At 47.1% G+C, this 16,089-nt stretch overlaps 2 protein-coding genes across 3 annotated transcripts; one reads left to right on the forward strand and one right to left on the reverse strand.

Annotated features, from left to right (window-relative positions):
• Positions 1 to 4,865: 4,865 nt before the first annotated feature.
• gja1b (gap junction protein alpha 1b) lies at positions 4,866 to 9,337 on the reverse strand. Of its 2 annotated transcripts, none has more exons than XM_019896262.1 (2): positions 9,205 to 9,337; positions 4,866 to 6,197 (listed from the first exon to the last, which is right to left on the reverse strand). In XM_019896262.1, exon 2 carries the CDS (start codon positions 6,179 to 6,181, stop codon positions 4,994 to 4,996), a length of 1,188 nt encoding a protein of 395 aa, XP_019751821.1. In that variant the 5' UTR covers positions 6,182 to 6,197; positions 9,205 to 9,337; the 3' UTR covers positions 4,866 to 4,993. The 2 variants fall into 2 exon arrangements, with proteins under 2 accessions (XP_019751821.1, XP_019751820.1); XM_019896261.1 differs by having other exon boundaries at positions 9,201 to 9,337.
• Positions 9,338 to 11,027: 1,690 nt separating this feature from the next.
• LOC109531773 (gap junction Cx32.2 protein-like) lies at positions 11,028 to 16,083 on the forward strand. Its single transcript, XM_019896263.1, has 3 exons — positions 11,028 to 11,163; positions 11,469 to 11,634; positions 15,252 to 16,083. The coding sequence occupies exons 1-3, from the start codon at positions 11,138 to 11,140 to the stop codon at positions 15,990 to 15,992; spliced, it is 933 nt and encodes a 310-aa protein (XP_019751822.1). The 5' UTR covers positions 11,028 to 11,137; the 3' UTR covers positions 15,993 to 16,083.
• Positions 16,084 to 16,089: the final 6 nt, after the last annotated feature.

Raw genomic sequence — 16,089 nt, forward strand, 5'->3', positions numbered from 1 at the left:
CGGGCGGGGCGCTGGAGTAGAAGAAACCCGTGGCGGGGTTTGTACTTTCTGGACCTGGATGTGACCGTCTGGCAGTGACCCGCTCCAATTTTTTCTCACTTGCTCGCCACTTCCTGTCTGTGCACCACCTCTGGTCGTTCTGGAGCCAGGCAGCCTACGTTCTCTTCATTTGAAACATTCGAATGCCGTCCGTGTTGGTGTGTCCTTTCCCGCTCTTGTATCGGCGTAAAATAAACATTGCTCGTCGACTATCGTGTGTCAGTGTTTGTCAAACATGCAGAAATGCAGAAATCTGAGTGGGTGAAAATGATAACGACATTCAGATAACTAGTCTCTTTTCAGGCCGAGGCGCAAAAGCACACTGATATGGAAGTGTGACCTTTGCGGAAGACAAGAGTCGCATACGGACACGCGCTGTACGTTTGGCACGGGATTACCGTATCCGCTTTCTCCTCACAAGGGTCGCAGGGGCGGGCCCGAGCCTCTCCCGACCGTCTTCGGGCAGTAGGCGGGGGCACACCCTGAACCGCTTGGATCTTGATGTCCCAATTCAGTCGCCTTTTGGAGCATGGCGCAAACAAGAAAAACTCGGCAGCCATTTTTGTCATGAAAGCGGCAGCTCCGCCGCAGCCCGCAAACAAAAACAAAAAATCAGACCGAGATTCGCAAAATGGTTGCGTCACAGACGTCACAGTCGAGCGGGCGTTCACAAAGCGTTGTGCGCTCCTTCCCCGGCAGCGAGGCATCCCATCATCAGATGGATGCGCAACATGGTCAGCGATGCCAAAAATCGAGCGCGACAACAAAGAAACGAGAGCACGGCGGCCACTGCTGCTCGTGGCTCTCTGCCAAGCCGTGTCATTGCGCAACATCTCGCCACTCATTTGCAACAATGCCGTCACGCAACTGCGGGCGCAGCGAAAATGGCGCAGATGGATTTCCCGCTTTGATTGAGGAAGATCAAGGTGTCAAACATCTTCCATGCCAATGGTCCTCCATGTATTTATTTTTTGGGGGCTGCCAGTTTCATTCACGATCATTTTCCAGACTGGGTCGAGGTGCGAGAGTGCCAAGAACAAAAACACTTGATATCAGGCAGCTCCAATGCTTAACCCTGCCTGGTGTTTTGCAGCTCATTAGCGTCCAAAACAGAGAGTTGCAACAACGTTATCGGCGAGATGATTCCCGACTCTTGTCGGGATGCCCTTGAGCATGGCAACGGAGAGCCGGCGCGCACCAGCGGTTCAGCAACCCTTCTTGCGCGTCCCTTCCGCTCTAACGCGGAAGCCCGCGTTTGTCTGAGAGGTTTTCGGAAGCTTTATTTCAACGATTAATTGTCATGCGTAGATTTCGCTAATGCTTCATATTTTAGTGTCGCAGTTGAAGGCCATAAAGACTATTTTGGGCTGACACGGAGACTTCCTGGAGCATATCTGTTGCCGGGGAACCTCATTGGGGTGACAGTGCAGAAATCAACACGAGTGGTCACGCTTTGATTTATCGGAGTGCTTGGAAAGCTTCCAATTTGTTTCTGGGAAAGTCTGTGAGAATGATGGAAGGAGTTGCTGTGTCACCCTGAATATACCGTTTTTTTTTTTTTTTCTTCCTCTATGTTTTAGATAAACCAAAACGATGAACATCCAGCGGCATCCTGTTCAGAGTTTCCACAGGCTTGAAGAAATATAGGGGAGGTTATTCATATATTTATATTCTATAATCATTATTTGTCGAGTTGTGGTGTCTGGGTGTAAAATTCACTGGAGAAGTTTACAATTCCCATTTGCCCCTCTACCTTTTTTTTTTTTTTTTTTTTTAAACTCTGACACATGTGGTCTTCGTGCCGTTGCGCCAGTGCGCGCAACATGTGGTTTGATTTAGTGCGATGGAAAGATTCAACGGAGAAATGAAAAAGAGCGCTGTCCTTTCTTGTAATGGAATTTAACGACATCTCTCGGAAGCTTTTATCAAAGCTCCAGTGAAGCTCCGAGCCGAATAACATGCAGGCCTTATTGCGGATCGGGACTCGGTTTATGTGGTGTTCGGGCAACCGCGCCAGCAGGAGTTGGCCGCTTCTCTCCGTTTGAAGGACGTGATGCAATTCTCTCTCTTCATGTCGGTGGTGAACAAGAAAGAAATTCCAAGAAAAGAAAATGGAATCGCCGAGAGATGTGGTTACGAATGGCGGGATCAAAATGATCTCGGCGATGTTTAGTGCCTATTCTGGTACGTTGTGGCACGACATCAAGTTGGTCATGAAGGAAGAATGTCAGCGCGAAGGAAGCGAGCATTTTCAAAGTGGGCATGTGAAATTTCGCATGATTAGAGCGAGTACTTAACTGCCGTTGACAAGAAGTTGGACTCTTTCACGAAATGGAGCAAGGGCATAAAATGTGCGCGTATGTGCCAGTTGGAGGAAACGACTTAAGTCAATGACGTCAAATGAACCGCTAATGCGTTATTTCACTTCAACTTGAAAAGGCGTACCTGACCCTGACTGCGTCGTGTTCCTGCGTTCCCAAAACCATGTTTTGACCGAGAAAATGCATTTCAAATTGCTGATCTGTTTGTTTTTTTTTTTAAATGGAACATAACAAAGGCAATATTAGTTCAAAGCTAAAAGGCGAGTCTTGAGCCTGCTGTGAAAACCAAAAAAATGTTCACTCCAGCCCTGAAATTCTCCGACGGACTGTTCTGTAGAACTGAAACGCTGCCTTAGAATTAGGTATCATGTTACCTTTTTTTTTGGGGGGGTGTGTGAAGAGAATAACTCTTCCGCTGCTGACAGTTTCGGCTGTCGCTTCAGCCCTCATCGGAGCTCTCACTACTTCCTGGTCACGTGTCTTAGAAACAGCTGACTGGGTCGAGGAGCCTTATTTTGAAGGTCAAGGCTACGCTCTAACCCTCTGCTGCCGTGGGTGTGGGTGTGTATATGTGTGCATATATATATATATATGTGTGTATATAATATAAGCTGCGAATTTATTTTTTTGACGATGTCGGCTTGGCCTCACAGTGGCTGAGCCGCTTAGTCTTTTTTTCGATGTGAGGAATAGAATCTTGAGGATCACCCCGCGTCACCGAGAAGAGGGCTTTGGCGGCAAAATGCAAACCAATGAACCACTCCATCCCATCGTTAAGAATGAAGAAAACATTTATTGGTTAAAATGGTTTTCACAGATACAATGACTGAGTGTTTGCTTTGCCGTCATGCACGCGCGTTGCACATGGATCAGCGCCGTCTGAACTACGCTAACAAATGACTATTTCTCCCGCGTTGTCGGTGGAATATGAACATCTGGCCCGCGACAAGTAGACAAGCAGTCGAATCGCTGGTGTTACGCACTGTCGTGATTTCTCCGCTCTAGAATAAATTAGCAACATGTAATATCGGAAAACTCTCCTCACGTTGTGGGTGCATCACTGGAACATCTCGTTATCATCGAGATCTCAGTGCAAATGCCATTGTAGCCAGAAGATCCGTGACACATCCACGTACCGACGGAACGATGCACCGACGCGTTCCCAAAGCGCAAATGGAGATTGATTTCGAAATCTTTTGTCATTGTGGAGCTACGCTGGCATGTATTTACATACAAGTGACTAAATATTAGTCCAGACCTACCGAGAAGTCTTCTAAAAACTCACATTTTCATTGTGACAGTTAGCTTGATTTACAGTACTAACTATTTCTCAAGCAGCAATGCTGACATTGAGTCTGAGACAAAAAAAAACGCTAACGAGATCATTCACACAAATATTAAAAAAAAAAAAAATGAATAAAATCTTTCTACTGTCTCCCAACTTCCCACAAAAAAAGGAAGCAATGATCTAACCAACCAACCGCCTGCTCCATCATTCCTGCCACTCACGCACTCCTTTAAGAAGAAAAAAAAAAACACATCAATTCAAAGTTTATCAGGAAAAGCACATCCAGACTGAGTGCCGTTACGACTGTCGAAATGGCCAATCGACGCTTTGTGGGAAGTTGAAATATGATGAGTCGGAAACTGAGTAGTGGTCAGTTGTTGATCGGAGTGGTTTCTTTCCAAAGAATATTCGGTAGGCTCCCCAAAACCTTGTTTTGGAAAGACCTGGCCCATTGGCGGCAGTGGGCTTTTTTTTTTTTTTTTTTTTTTTAATGTTCATATTTGAACTCTCCATCATCTTGAGTTTTCCAGCCCAACGTGGCTGAGGAAGCCACTCGGCGGCCATTTTAAAATGCGTCCACTTTCTGAAACGCGCTAAAGTCAGTCGAGAAAGCGATTCTAGATCGTTTTGTATTTCTCGAGTTGATTTCGTCGGCCTTCTGTCGGAAAAGAGTTGCGGATTTGGAGTGGCCACTTGCCATTGACGTTGGAGGATTGAGATGACTGCCCATTTTTCATACGCAGCTCCAAATTCCCGGCGGCGCCCCGTTGCTCGCATCCTGACGAACAGACGCCAATCAAAACACGAGTCGAATTGCTGTTCAATTAGCGGACGGCCTCAGCGTGCGCTGTTGGCAAATGAGGCATGAAGTCAACGGTCTTGCTTGAACTTGTGACACGGTCGTGCACTGCGCTTTTCCGCCGGTTGCCCAGCGAGCGTCATCGTGCCGGCGCATTGGAAAGGCAATCAAACCGGAACCGAACCCGTCCTGCTTGGTGGCCGACAAACAAACAAACGCTCGCTCGGCGCCGGTTTGAAATGGAATGAGCACAGAGTTAATAGCAAACCAAAGTGGAGGCCAAGAAATCATCTGGAGCGCCGCTGCCTTCCTCCCGTTCGACGGAGTGACTGGATCTCGTGAGCGCGGTCGCCTTTGGCCCACTTCGACGGGGCGGGCTCGATTCAGGCTCGGGTCGGTGGAAGTAAGCTAACGGAAAGTCATCAAAACCTACGGGAAACGTGTACCTTTTGACAGTGTGAACGTAACAAGTTATCATTGTCTCTCGCCGAACTAAGAGTCTCGATGACAAAAAAACAGCGAGCGCGGTTTTCCCGATTGTCAGGGTTACACGTCCAGGTCGTCCGGCCTGGCCCGGCTGCTCATGCGGCTGCTGGCCCGGCTGCAGGGCCTGGCGTCCATCAGTGGCAGAGGTTGCATCTCGTGCCCGGCGTGGGAGGACAGTTTCTTGTGCTCGTGGGTATCGTCGGGGAAGTCAAAAGCTTGCGCGTGGGAGTTTGAGATGGTGCTGCCGCCGCCTCCTCCTCCTCCTCCTGTTCCAAGCTGGCCAAGGCGGTTCTGCTCCGCCGAGTAGTTGGCCCAGTTCTGCTCATGGGCCTGCTTGTTGAAATTGCGACAGGAGCCCGTGCCCCGGTCTCCCGTGGCCAACTTGTAACCCGGAGGGGACATGGGCGAGAGCGGGGCGGTGGGCGAAGAGCAGCCGTTGTAGTACGCGTACTTGGTCGTGGAGAGTTCCTTGGGGGTTGGGCTCAAAGTGCCCCCGCTGGCGTAGAGCGCGGGCTGCTGCTGGCCCTTGACCCGATCTTTGATCCTCTTGAAAAAGACGTAGAAGAGCTCGATGACGTTGAGCAGCAGCGACACCAGAGAAACCACCAGCATGAAGATAATGAAAACGGTCTTCTCCGTGGGGCGGGACAGGAAACAGTCCACCCTGTGCGGGCACGGGGACCTCTCGCAGGTGTAGACCGCCGACAGGCTGAAGCCGTACATGTACCACTGGATCACCAGAAAGCCCACTTCGAACATGGACTTGAAAAAAATGCTGACGATGTAGGTTCGCAGCAGCGCCCCCTTCATCTTGACTTTGCCGTGCTCGTCGATGCCGTACTTGTGCTTTTTCATTTCGATTTTCTTCAGCGGCAGGTCTACGTCGCCGCCGTCGTTTTGGACCACTTTGAGCTCTTCCTCCTTCCGGTTCAGTTTCTGCTCCTTCCGGTTCAGGTAAAAGACGTGAGCCAGGTACAGCAGCGTCGGGGTCGACACGAAGATAATCTGGAGGACCCAGAATCGCACGTGGGAGATGGGGAAGGACTTGTCGTAGCAGACGTTCTCGCAACCGGGTTGTTGGGTGTTGCATTTGAAGGCCGACTGCTCGTCCCCCCAGGCGGACTCGACCGCCGTGCCCAGGACCAGAATTCTGAAGATGAAGAGGACGGAGAGCCAGACCTTCCCCCCGGCGGTGGAATAAGCCTGGACCTTGTCCAGCAAACGACCGAGAGCGCTCCAATCGCCCATCGTCCGGGAGACTCTGCTGGAACGAGAAAGCAAATCCACGTGTAAGAATTGGACGCATTCCACCCCATTTCCCGGCGGAACCCATCGCCAGGCCGCTATTTGGCGCTAAAGCTCCCACCGCAAAGCGCGCTTCGTCTGGTCCTAACATTCGGAGAAAAAAAAATAAGAATCCGAATCAAATGAAAGTACCTGCGATTGAATGTCTGGACTGTTCAAAGACGTCCAAATGTGTCTTTGGGATTGAGTGAGTTGAGTTGTAAACGTACGTCTCCAGAGATTTCAGTGAAAGCGCTTCAAGGGACAATTTGACCAAGATCGCATCAAAGGGTCATGTCTGCATGTTTGGCTGTTGATTGGCTTTGTTTATTTGATTTGCATAAAACCAGCCAACGGCTCTTTGAAAAAAGAGCCGTTGAGGTAACAATGCACAGAGAGAAAATAAAGAATAGAAAACAGAAGCTGCAGGCTTTTTACAATGGACTATTTTGAGCCAAAACCTGAATTGAAGAAAAGTGAAGGCGAACTCCCATTTTCGACTGGATCGTTCTTGTCACTACTTTGGAGAGTCTCCTGGATTTGGCACTTGCAAGGCCGAGTGTTTCAATCGTGCCTCCCCGTAGATGGTCGGAAGTTTATTGTGAAACAAGCGCGCAAGCTAATTCGGTTGCCGAGCGCACACACCCAGAAACACATTCTGGTCACCCGCAGCGACGCCATCTTGTCCGTTTCCGAAAGCGAGGGGATACGCTCAACGTTTTTGGAATGAAGGTGTTCACTTTGCCTCATTCCAGATCAAACTGGTTGCAGCTCCTGAGTCAAAACATTTCATTCAGTCGGTCACATGAGGGGATTTGAGCTTAAGTACTTTCCCGCTGCTCTCATTTTCTGCAGTCCCTTGAGCTCTGGCCAAGTGAGAATGCTTGTCCCCAAACTAGTTTGGGTCATTTCGCAAACCGACCACCCGTGTGTTTCGATTTTTTGCCGTTTCCTCGCTCCGCTCTTGTGCTTATTGTCAAGTCTTTCAAGTACAGTTTCGCAGTTGTCCCCCCTGCTGTGAGCTTCTTTGCGCGGTGCTGCCGCCGACCACTGTGACGCAACACGGTCGGAAGGCGAATGCCGTCCGTGCGGTTTATTTTGACGAGCAAAACAGGGTCACGTGGAATTTGGATGCCAACTGTGAGAACGCGGCACACCGGGCGCTGATCAACAGTCAAGCGCACGACTGACATCTTGGCGCTTTTGAATCCTCCGAACCTTAGCGACTGAGTGTAGCTTGCTGTTTTGGGATGGGAAGAGCAACCTCAAGTGAATGCGACGAGTGGAGCAAGTCCGTGCAAACGTCACGCACACACAAACGCCGTGACGCATTCCTGCCTGTAACCGTTGATATATTGTCGGCTTAATGGCATTCCCCAAATGTAGGCAAAGCAAATCATGATTCCCGCAAACGATGAAACCCTGCATGGTTTGACACATTTTCATTCATTTTGAACCCGGGGCACACTTGTGACACGCACTTTTTTTTTTTTCTCCGTTCAAGCCCACAATCATCTGCGTTTCTAGGGAAGAAAGACGAATACTGAAAATGTTAATATTTCACAAAACATACATATGAAGACTGCTAGGGAAAGCGAGCAACAAAAAAAAAAAAAAAAGAATCCCCGACATTAGCGGTGTCCAAACTTTTCAGTTTGAGGGCCACCAACAGAAAAATGGAAGGATCAAAGGGCCGCCCTACAACTACTCCACTTTTTTAATCCCCCTAAAGTCAGTCAAGAATGCGTGTGTCTCGTTAATTTCATCAGCTTTCTATTAAAGGCGTTGAGGAAAATAGTTGAGGATTTTTGGGGGTGGCCAACAGCTCTCTCTCTCTCTCTCTCTCTCTCTCTCTCTCTCTCTCTCTCTCTCTCTCTCTCTCTCTCTCTCTCTCTCTCTCAGGGTTGATCCGGCTCTGCACTGAGCAGCGGCCCAATCCCATCTGCACATTCAGAACCCAAAAAAAGAAACAAACTGTCGTAAAGTGACCATTTTTATGACCGTTACTTGAGGATCCTTCATGTGATGTCTTCATCAATCCGCCATTGAGTACCAAGTGGAAAAAACAAACTTTTTTCAACTAACCTGGCGGCCCATGTCAAATGTCATTTTATTGGTTTTTGTTTTTTTGTTTTGTTTTGGATTTTTTTTTTTTTTTTTGTCACGTCACGGGCCACTGAAAAATGGATAGCGGGCCGCCCATAGCCCCGGGCCCGTAGTTTGGACACCACTATTTAACATCTCCAGTGTTGTACGGCGTATTAAAAGTTTTAAGACGGCTGCTTGTAGTTATGTTTTTCGATTGCCCTCATTGGGGTGGCGGGGGGTGGGGGGTGGTGATGCCCTCATTTGGAAGCTGCTTATCTGAAACCTGCAAACTCGAAGCACGTGAACCTGAACTGATTTTAGGGCAAACCAACGTAGCTCATCCCACAGCCTGGCTGATTTGTGGGGGTCCCGAGTTCTTTTAAGGTTAGTCAGCCACTCAAAGTTCGTGCCATGAAAGACGATAAATGCTGCTGTAGTTATGAGAAACTGAAATTCCCGCCACTTTCTACATGAGCGATTTTGGTGATAAATGATTGAGACAGCACCGACATGTCGAACACAAAGGCCCGTGCGGGCACAACACACAGGGTATGAATGGAAAAAGCAAGTCCCACTTGGAGGTTTGCTCCTCTTCGGAACAACCTTTTTGAGGTTGTTTAACAGCTGTAAACTGACTGAGGAATAAGCCGGGAGTAAAATCACATCTTTTAACTCGAAAGGTTCAAGGAACAGGATCAGCGCTCCGTCGTTCCACACATCTTAAAGTGGCCTCCCAAATAAATAAGATGTACAGACCATGAAAGTGAGGGGGCATATTTCAATCACTCTTATAAACAATTGCACCAATTCCTATGTTGAAAAAGCACACTTCTGTGTCTCTCTGTCACAAGAACATCGCAACTTAGAATGAAATGTACCATTTGAAGCTTCAAACTCACCTGGAAAGTTACAAAGTGGAAAACAGGGAGCCCGGTGGGGCTCTTTCCGTTGATGTCAACTGGAAATCTCTCTCCAGAGAGGTCCACATCCAAGTTTGAGAACGGACGGGAAACTGAGCCCAAGTTATCAAACTTCCCTTATAAGTGTCCCGTCAGAAGAGGGAGTCACCAGACCTTGACGTCAAGACCGGAGACCCTCTCGCGCTCCGTGAGAATGAAAAAAAAAAAAAAAAAAGGCACGCCAACAGAAAAAGCACCACAGAAAGTTAGTTATTCGAAATAACCAACAAGTGTGGGACTTATTAAATAATTTTCGGGAAAGTGTTAAAAAAAAATAATAATATATTACGCAGATGCTTGAGCTGTTCCACAGCAAAAAACATTTGCCATCTCGTTTCAGCCACCCCGAAGCCTGCCACTTGTTTGCTTTTAAAAAGCCCCATCACGTGTGACTTGTACATATCGCGTCAAAGGTATAATTTTAATGTTTTGAACACTGCCCACAAAACCTGCTCAGAAGACAAACTGGAAGGAAATCATTTTATTCTCTGTGAACTTTGCTTGTTTCGATTTGCCCGTATATGCTGCCATCTAGCGGCCGAATTAAACACTACAAGTAAAGGGGTTCTTTGGACTGGAGCGCAAATTGTTGCTGATCGGTTTGTTTTTTTTTTTTTTTTTTACGTCTGTCTTATATCGGGTTCACTACCGTAAATCAAGATATACCATAGAAATGAAACCAGCGGGTGAAGCGAGGCATTTTCTTTGTGATGAATCGTCATCCAGCCAGACCAACCGCAATGCAGTGATTTATTTTTCAACGTTAATATAAAACTATCTGCTCTCAGTGTAAAGTCTAATCATTCATCTTGGAAATGTTTCTTTGTTATGTCACTGTCGTAGGTTAATGCATGCATCTGAGTTGAAAAAAAAAATGCTTTGTTTCGTCTTGCCCACCTTTGCGCAATTCACCAGTCAATCAATCTTCAAGTGAATTTATAGATGCGGACACGTACGCTTAAAAGTGCCCCATAAACATCCCCAGTTCTGACTCTGACGGGGCACTGATTTGCCTGTAACACCTCCTCACAACCCTGAAAATGGTCCAAGAGGCGGAAGATTCATGGGCGGATACCAAGACAACATGGCCAAGCTAACTCAGGTCAAGGATATTTTGGAGGGGATATTTTTTCTCCTTCTACCTTTGCACAGATCGCCTATCTGTGCTTTTTTATATATATATATTTTTTTTTTAATGAAACCTAAGATTTACAGTGGAATTCAAACTGACATTGAATTGACAAGCATTTTAATTCAACTTGAAGTTTCTGAGTCAAATATAAGAGGAACCGTAAATTAAAAAATGTCCATTTTGGGGACTGACCACAAGAGTTTCCATGAGTTCACATAAAAGCTAAAAAATATATATATATATATACATATATATCCACATTTAATGACATCTCTTGGAAGAACAGCAGTAGGAAATAATGGGTACGTTTGGTGCTCGAGTTGTCCTCGTTTTCACTCCGAGTGGATGTGACTGTCATCGCCGCTTAAGCGCGTGGTGACCTGAGAATGTAGAGGCAGCAGAGGGTAGCCCCTGTACTGGCTTGGCGTCGTTCCCCACGTCGGCTTGGCCGGTGCACACGGCGTAGCGGTGAGCACATGAGGCGCGGCTGGCAGCTTTTTCTTTGCGCTTTGCCTCTTGTTGCACAGCAGGTACGCAATCTCCACGACATTGAGGAGCGCCGAAACGCCCGAAACCGCCAGCATGAAGTAGATGAAGATGGTCTTCTCGGTGGGGCGAGAGACGTAACACCTGGAACCGCTCCCCAGCGCGCAAGGCGGTGAATTCTTACAGTGGAAATCCGAGACGACCTTCAGAGGGCCGAAGACGTAGAACTGTCCGACGGTGAAGCCCGCCTCCAGGATGATCTTGAACACCAGCTGGGTGAGGTACGTGTAAAACAAGATGCCTTTAATTTTCACCTTGCCTCTTTCGTCCGTGTACTTGGATGTCTTTGCCGCATTCCCGTTCATCTTGCTCTGCTCCAGCCGCATCGTTTTCTTCTCCTTGTGGATGATGAAGACGGCGTGGCCGAGGTAGACCAGCGTGGGGGTCGACACGAACGTGATCTGCAGCACCCAGTAGTGCACGTAGGACATGGGGAACAACCAGTTATAGCAGGAGTTTTTGCATCCCGGTTCTTTCGAGTCGCAGTAGAACTCGGACAATTCATCCCCCCACACGTTGTCCGCAGCAGCGCCCAGGACGAAGATCCTGAACACGAAGAGGACGCTCATCCAGATCTTTCCCACCACGGTGGAATGAGCTTGGACCTTGTGGAGAAGATTGGACAGGTACGACCAGTCGCCCATGGCAAAGAACTAACATCTGAAGGAGAGGAAGGCATCCTGGTGTCAAAGGTAAGCAAACAACATTTCGCTCCATCATAAAGAGATGTTTTTTTTTTTCCTGAAAATGTGACTTATTCTGACCAGCGTCAATTCCAGGATGCAAATATACACTGCAAAAAAAATCCAGCCATTTTTTTTCAAGTCGATATAAGGTCGACTTGAAAAAAAAATGTATCTGGAGCCAGATGCTTTTATTCCTGGCGACCACTTTTAACGAAATAAAATGGAGTAAATTCAACAAAATCTTTTTTCGGTGTATGGGTAATGTCGAGGCTCCCGTTAACATCACAATTAAAAAAAAAAAATCCCACAGATAGGCTCTTCTTTTTATGCATTTGACTTGAACAGGTTAGTGCACTTCTTGTTGCAAAAATAAATAAAGATGTATCTAGACAGCATTATCTTTACAATACAATACAATACATGCTGATTTATATCGCGCTTTCACGACAGCGGCAGCTGCAACAAAGCGCTTAACAAAACAGTTAACATCAAGTAAAATAATAAATACAACACATTACATAAAACACGGACAGTCGTGCAGTCCTCAGCACTTTTCCCCCCTTCGCTTTGTTGTTTAAAGCAGTTTGAGATGAAAGAGGAGAGGAATTAAAGTGTCCTTTCACCAGTGGATCAGAGACGTCATGCTCAAACCGGCTACAAGCGAAGTTTCCAAGTCAACAAGAAGCTGTAGCATCCATTGACGAAGAAAAGAGATTGGTTCACTTCTCCAGTCCCATGTAAGTCCATTTCAATTTCAAGCGGCGACTTCTCAGTTCCAAATACGCAAAACAAACAACTTTGTTTCTTTACATCGGAAAAAATCCAAACTGTATGTTTGTTCGCCCCCTTTTAAGAGGACAAGCGGAGCAAAAGCATTCTGAAATTAAGCGGCCAACACAAACTGGAGGTGTCGTTGATGAGTACAGCGTATATGTAGGCCGAGCTGGCGAAGCATGATACTTACTCGACAGTACTTCATTTGAACAAAACATAACAAATCAGTATTATTTCAACATCAAAAAAAGAAATACTTGCCTGACACACTTCCAGTTGCCAGGAAGAAAAGAAAAGAAAATCTCAATTGTTTTGACCACTAGGACGAGACTTAAATACGTCCGAGTGAAATGGGTGCGGCCTGATTGACTCACATCTGCATAACCGCTTCTTGTTTCGCTGTGTCCAACTCGTGATTATTTTGAAGCATTTCATCAGTTCAGTTTCCTGGTACTGAGGCGGGCTAAGTCACACTGCGTAACTCGCATTTGTTCCCTCAAGTAAACTTACCTCCCACTGTCTAGGACGTAGCCCACGCCCAGACGGCGCATAACTCACGTCACTCCCTTCGGACATGAACTTGGATGTGCGTTCGTTTTTTTTTTTTTGTGCAGCCGAGTGAAACAATTATGGGCTTGAATAATTTGCTAAATGCAAATGTGGCAATGCAGCACTGGCAAGCAAAAGGTCAGCACAATAGGAAACGTATGTATAGATGGAGGAATGAATGCAACATAATCCAATTTTTGGTTCAAAGAATAAGACCATTTATCTTCAAAACACGGCAGTGGATAAAGATCATTTTAGAGGCTGATTGATGAATGATCCTCAAGTCGCTGTTGGAAAAATGGTCACCGTGCTGCAGTTTGTTCTTTTTCGTTTTTTGGCTTCCGAATGCGGAGATGGGATTCGGCGGCTGTCAAGTGCAGAGCCGGATCTACTCTGTGACATAGTGGGCTGTTGGCCACCCGAGACATTTCAAACAATTTATCGAATTGTTTCCTTGACAGACTTGAGCGCGTTTCAAAATGTGGCCGAATTTTTGAGCGGCCCTTTGATCCTTGCATTTTTCTGTCGACGGCCCTCAAACGAAAAGCTTTTTGGGCACCCCTGCCTTAAAAGCGTCATTTGGTGACAGACTAAATGTTATGCTGGCTAAAAGGTGGGCTATTTTGCAGCACAGGTGGTCGAACACTGTTTTGGTCTTGATCCACGCCAAATGAGCATGTCTTTACTGTGAGCTGACACCTGTTGGGGGAAAGCGGCCTTCTTTCCTCCGCGTGTTCGTTGAATTTCGGACGAGGAGAATATTTGTAATCCAAATATACGCTGGAGCCGATGAACAGTTTTCTTCAAAGCTTTTAATAACAGAATATTGCAGGTACCCGCGAATGACAGACAATGGCCGCGTGTCACGAGTGGGAAGCAGAAAGAGAATCTCATCATTTTTATATTATCAGAAGGGCGGTGCCGAGACACAAATTGTGACATCGTAACTTTTAGTTTTTCCGAAACCGATTCTCAGCTTGGCGCATTCCAAAATGTGTGCGTTTTCAGTAGGGAGTATTCCAATTCTAGGTGATGATTGTTACAAGGACGCCAAGCTACACTGCAATAAATATGAGCATAGTACAGACTGAATAAGAGCAGAATACAGACTTCACACCCCAAGCGACCGAAAAGAAATCATTGACTTTGGTTTCATACTTGGGAGCGACTGAAAGCTGTTTCATTGCAATCCAAAAGGAGTGCGAGTTATTCACGCATATTGGAAGAGCAAGGTGTTGCCCGCTGCCTGTAACAAAGCTGTTATTCCTCAGCGTGAGTCGTCATCACCGCGTGAGGGAGTGCGAGTGGGTCGGCGTATAAAAAAAATCTGATGATGCGGCAAAATCAAGCGACGCTATAAGAGAAGTGAAATCGTTCTCGAGGGCGCACAAGAACTGAAGAAAGCGGGAACCTTTGCTTCGGTAGGACCCATCGTTGTCATTTCTGAAACGTTTGTGTTTAAATAGAATAGAATTGAATGGATCAACCTGGGAAAAGGTCACGTCGATGACAACGGATCCGTTGGAGCGTTTGACACGATTCGGCATTAGCGATGTGTTGATCACGAGCCCGCTGAGACAAATGAGAATAAGTGATTTGAACCCGAGATTGGGTCACTTCATTCAAGTTGCGTGATGGACAGAATTCAGAAAGGATTTTTAAACATGACAACATAGTAGCCATCATTTTTTTTTTTCAAGGGTGTGAATATGATAGGCGTGTTCTGGTCCACTTTTAGACCCATTTATTGAAGTGCGTCAATTGTATGAACGTGTAGCAATGTCCTATCGTCATAGATAGTGTGCGCCGTTGCAATATAAACCGTGCAGACCCAATTAAACGTAGAATACGGGACAGAGTAAAGCGAAGGAGGCAGGTGACCAACTATTTAATGTGATTTTGTGAAGAAGGGACAAAAAAAAAAAACCCCACAATTCAAAGAAATGAGGAACCCAAGTGTGGGATTTCACGAATAGCGAGAACTATGGATGTCATAGGGACAAAATAGCATCAGACCGAACTTTGACACAGTTGTGCCCAATGCGATGATAGACAGGAAACGTAGTCACTCATGTGAAAATGAAGCTTGTGACAGCCAGAGAAAGGGAAAGGAATAAAAACCATTTTGCGTGCACTGCATACCGGTGGCGAGTGTGTGCCCGCCCGCGTGTGTGCCATACGCTCGCAGGACTCAAACGCTGGTTCGCTCGCCGTCTGCTGGAATGAGTTCTCACGGCACCGCGGCGGTTTTGCAGGTCATTTCGCTCACCGTGTGTGGCTGTCGTGTCATCCTCCCCCAGACCCGCCTGAGATCCGCTGCCATCATGGGGGAGTGGTCCTTCCTGTCGGAGATGTTGGACAAGGTCGAATCGCACTCGACGATATTTGGCAAGGTCTGGATGAGCGTTCTTTTCGTCTTCAGGATCTTCATCCTGGCGGCCGGCGTGGATAGAATATGGGGAGACGAACAAGCAAACATGGACTGCAACACCAAAAGCCCCGGCTGCAAGAATGCTTGCTACGATGCGTCCTTCCCCATATCTCACACGCGCTTCTGGGTGCTCCAGATCCTCACGGTCTCGACGCCCACGTTCATCTATCTGGGTCACGTCCTGCTTGTCATCCGCAGAGAGAATAAGCTTCGGCGACACCTGGAGCAAAAACGGGACCTGATCAAGACGCTCAAGTCGCCCAAATATTCCGACGAACATGGCAAGGTGAAGCTCAAAGGCTTCCTGTTGCTCAGCTACCTGATGCAGCTTCTGTTCAAGATCTTGCTGGAAGTGGCCTTCGTCGTGGGCCAGTACTTCATCTACGGCTCCATTCTCATGCCGGAAAAGATTACGTTCCGAGGCGGAAGCTGTATAACCGACACCAACTGCTTCATCAGCCGTCCCACTGAGAAAAACGTCTTCATCGTCTTTATGTTGGCCATGGCGGTCTTCTCTGTCATGCTCAACATCACTGAAATGTTCCATCTGATGATCTTAAAGTTGAGGCATCGCAAAAGGAGGGGCGCCGGCTCATTTCTTTCCGAGTGAATGGGCCACTGGGACAAGAATGCCGGGCACACGGTTTCACTTGCGAACTTCCAGAAATACATTCCTTCTCTTCTGGCAGTGACACACAGTGTTCACT

This window comes from Hippocampus comes, unplaced genomic scaffold (genome assembly GCF_001891065.2).
Source record: "Hippocampus comes isolate QL1 unplaced genomic scaffold, H_comes_QL1_v1.1 scaffold170, whole genome shotgun sequence".
Lineage (NCBI taxonomy): Eukaryota > Metazoa > Chordata > Actinopteri > Syngnathiformes > Syngnathidae > Hippocampus > Hippocampus comes.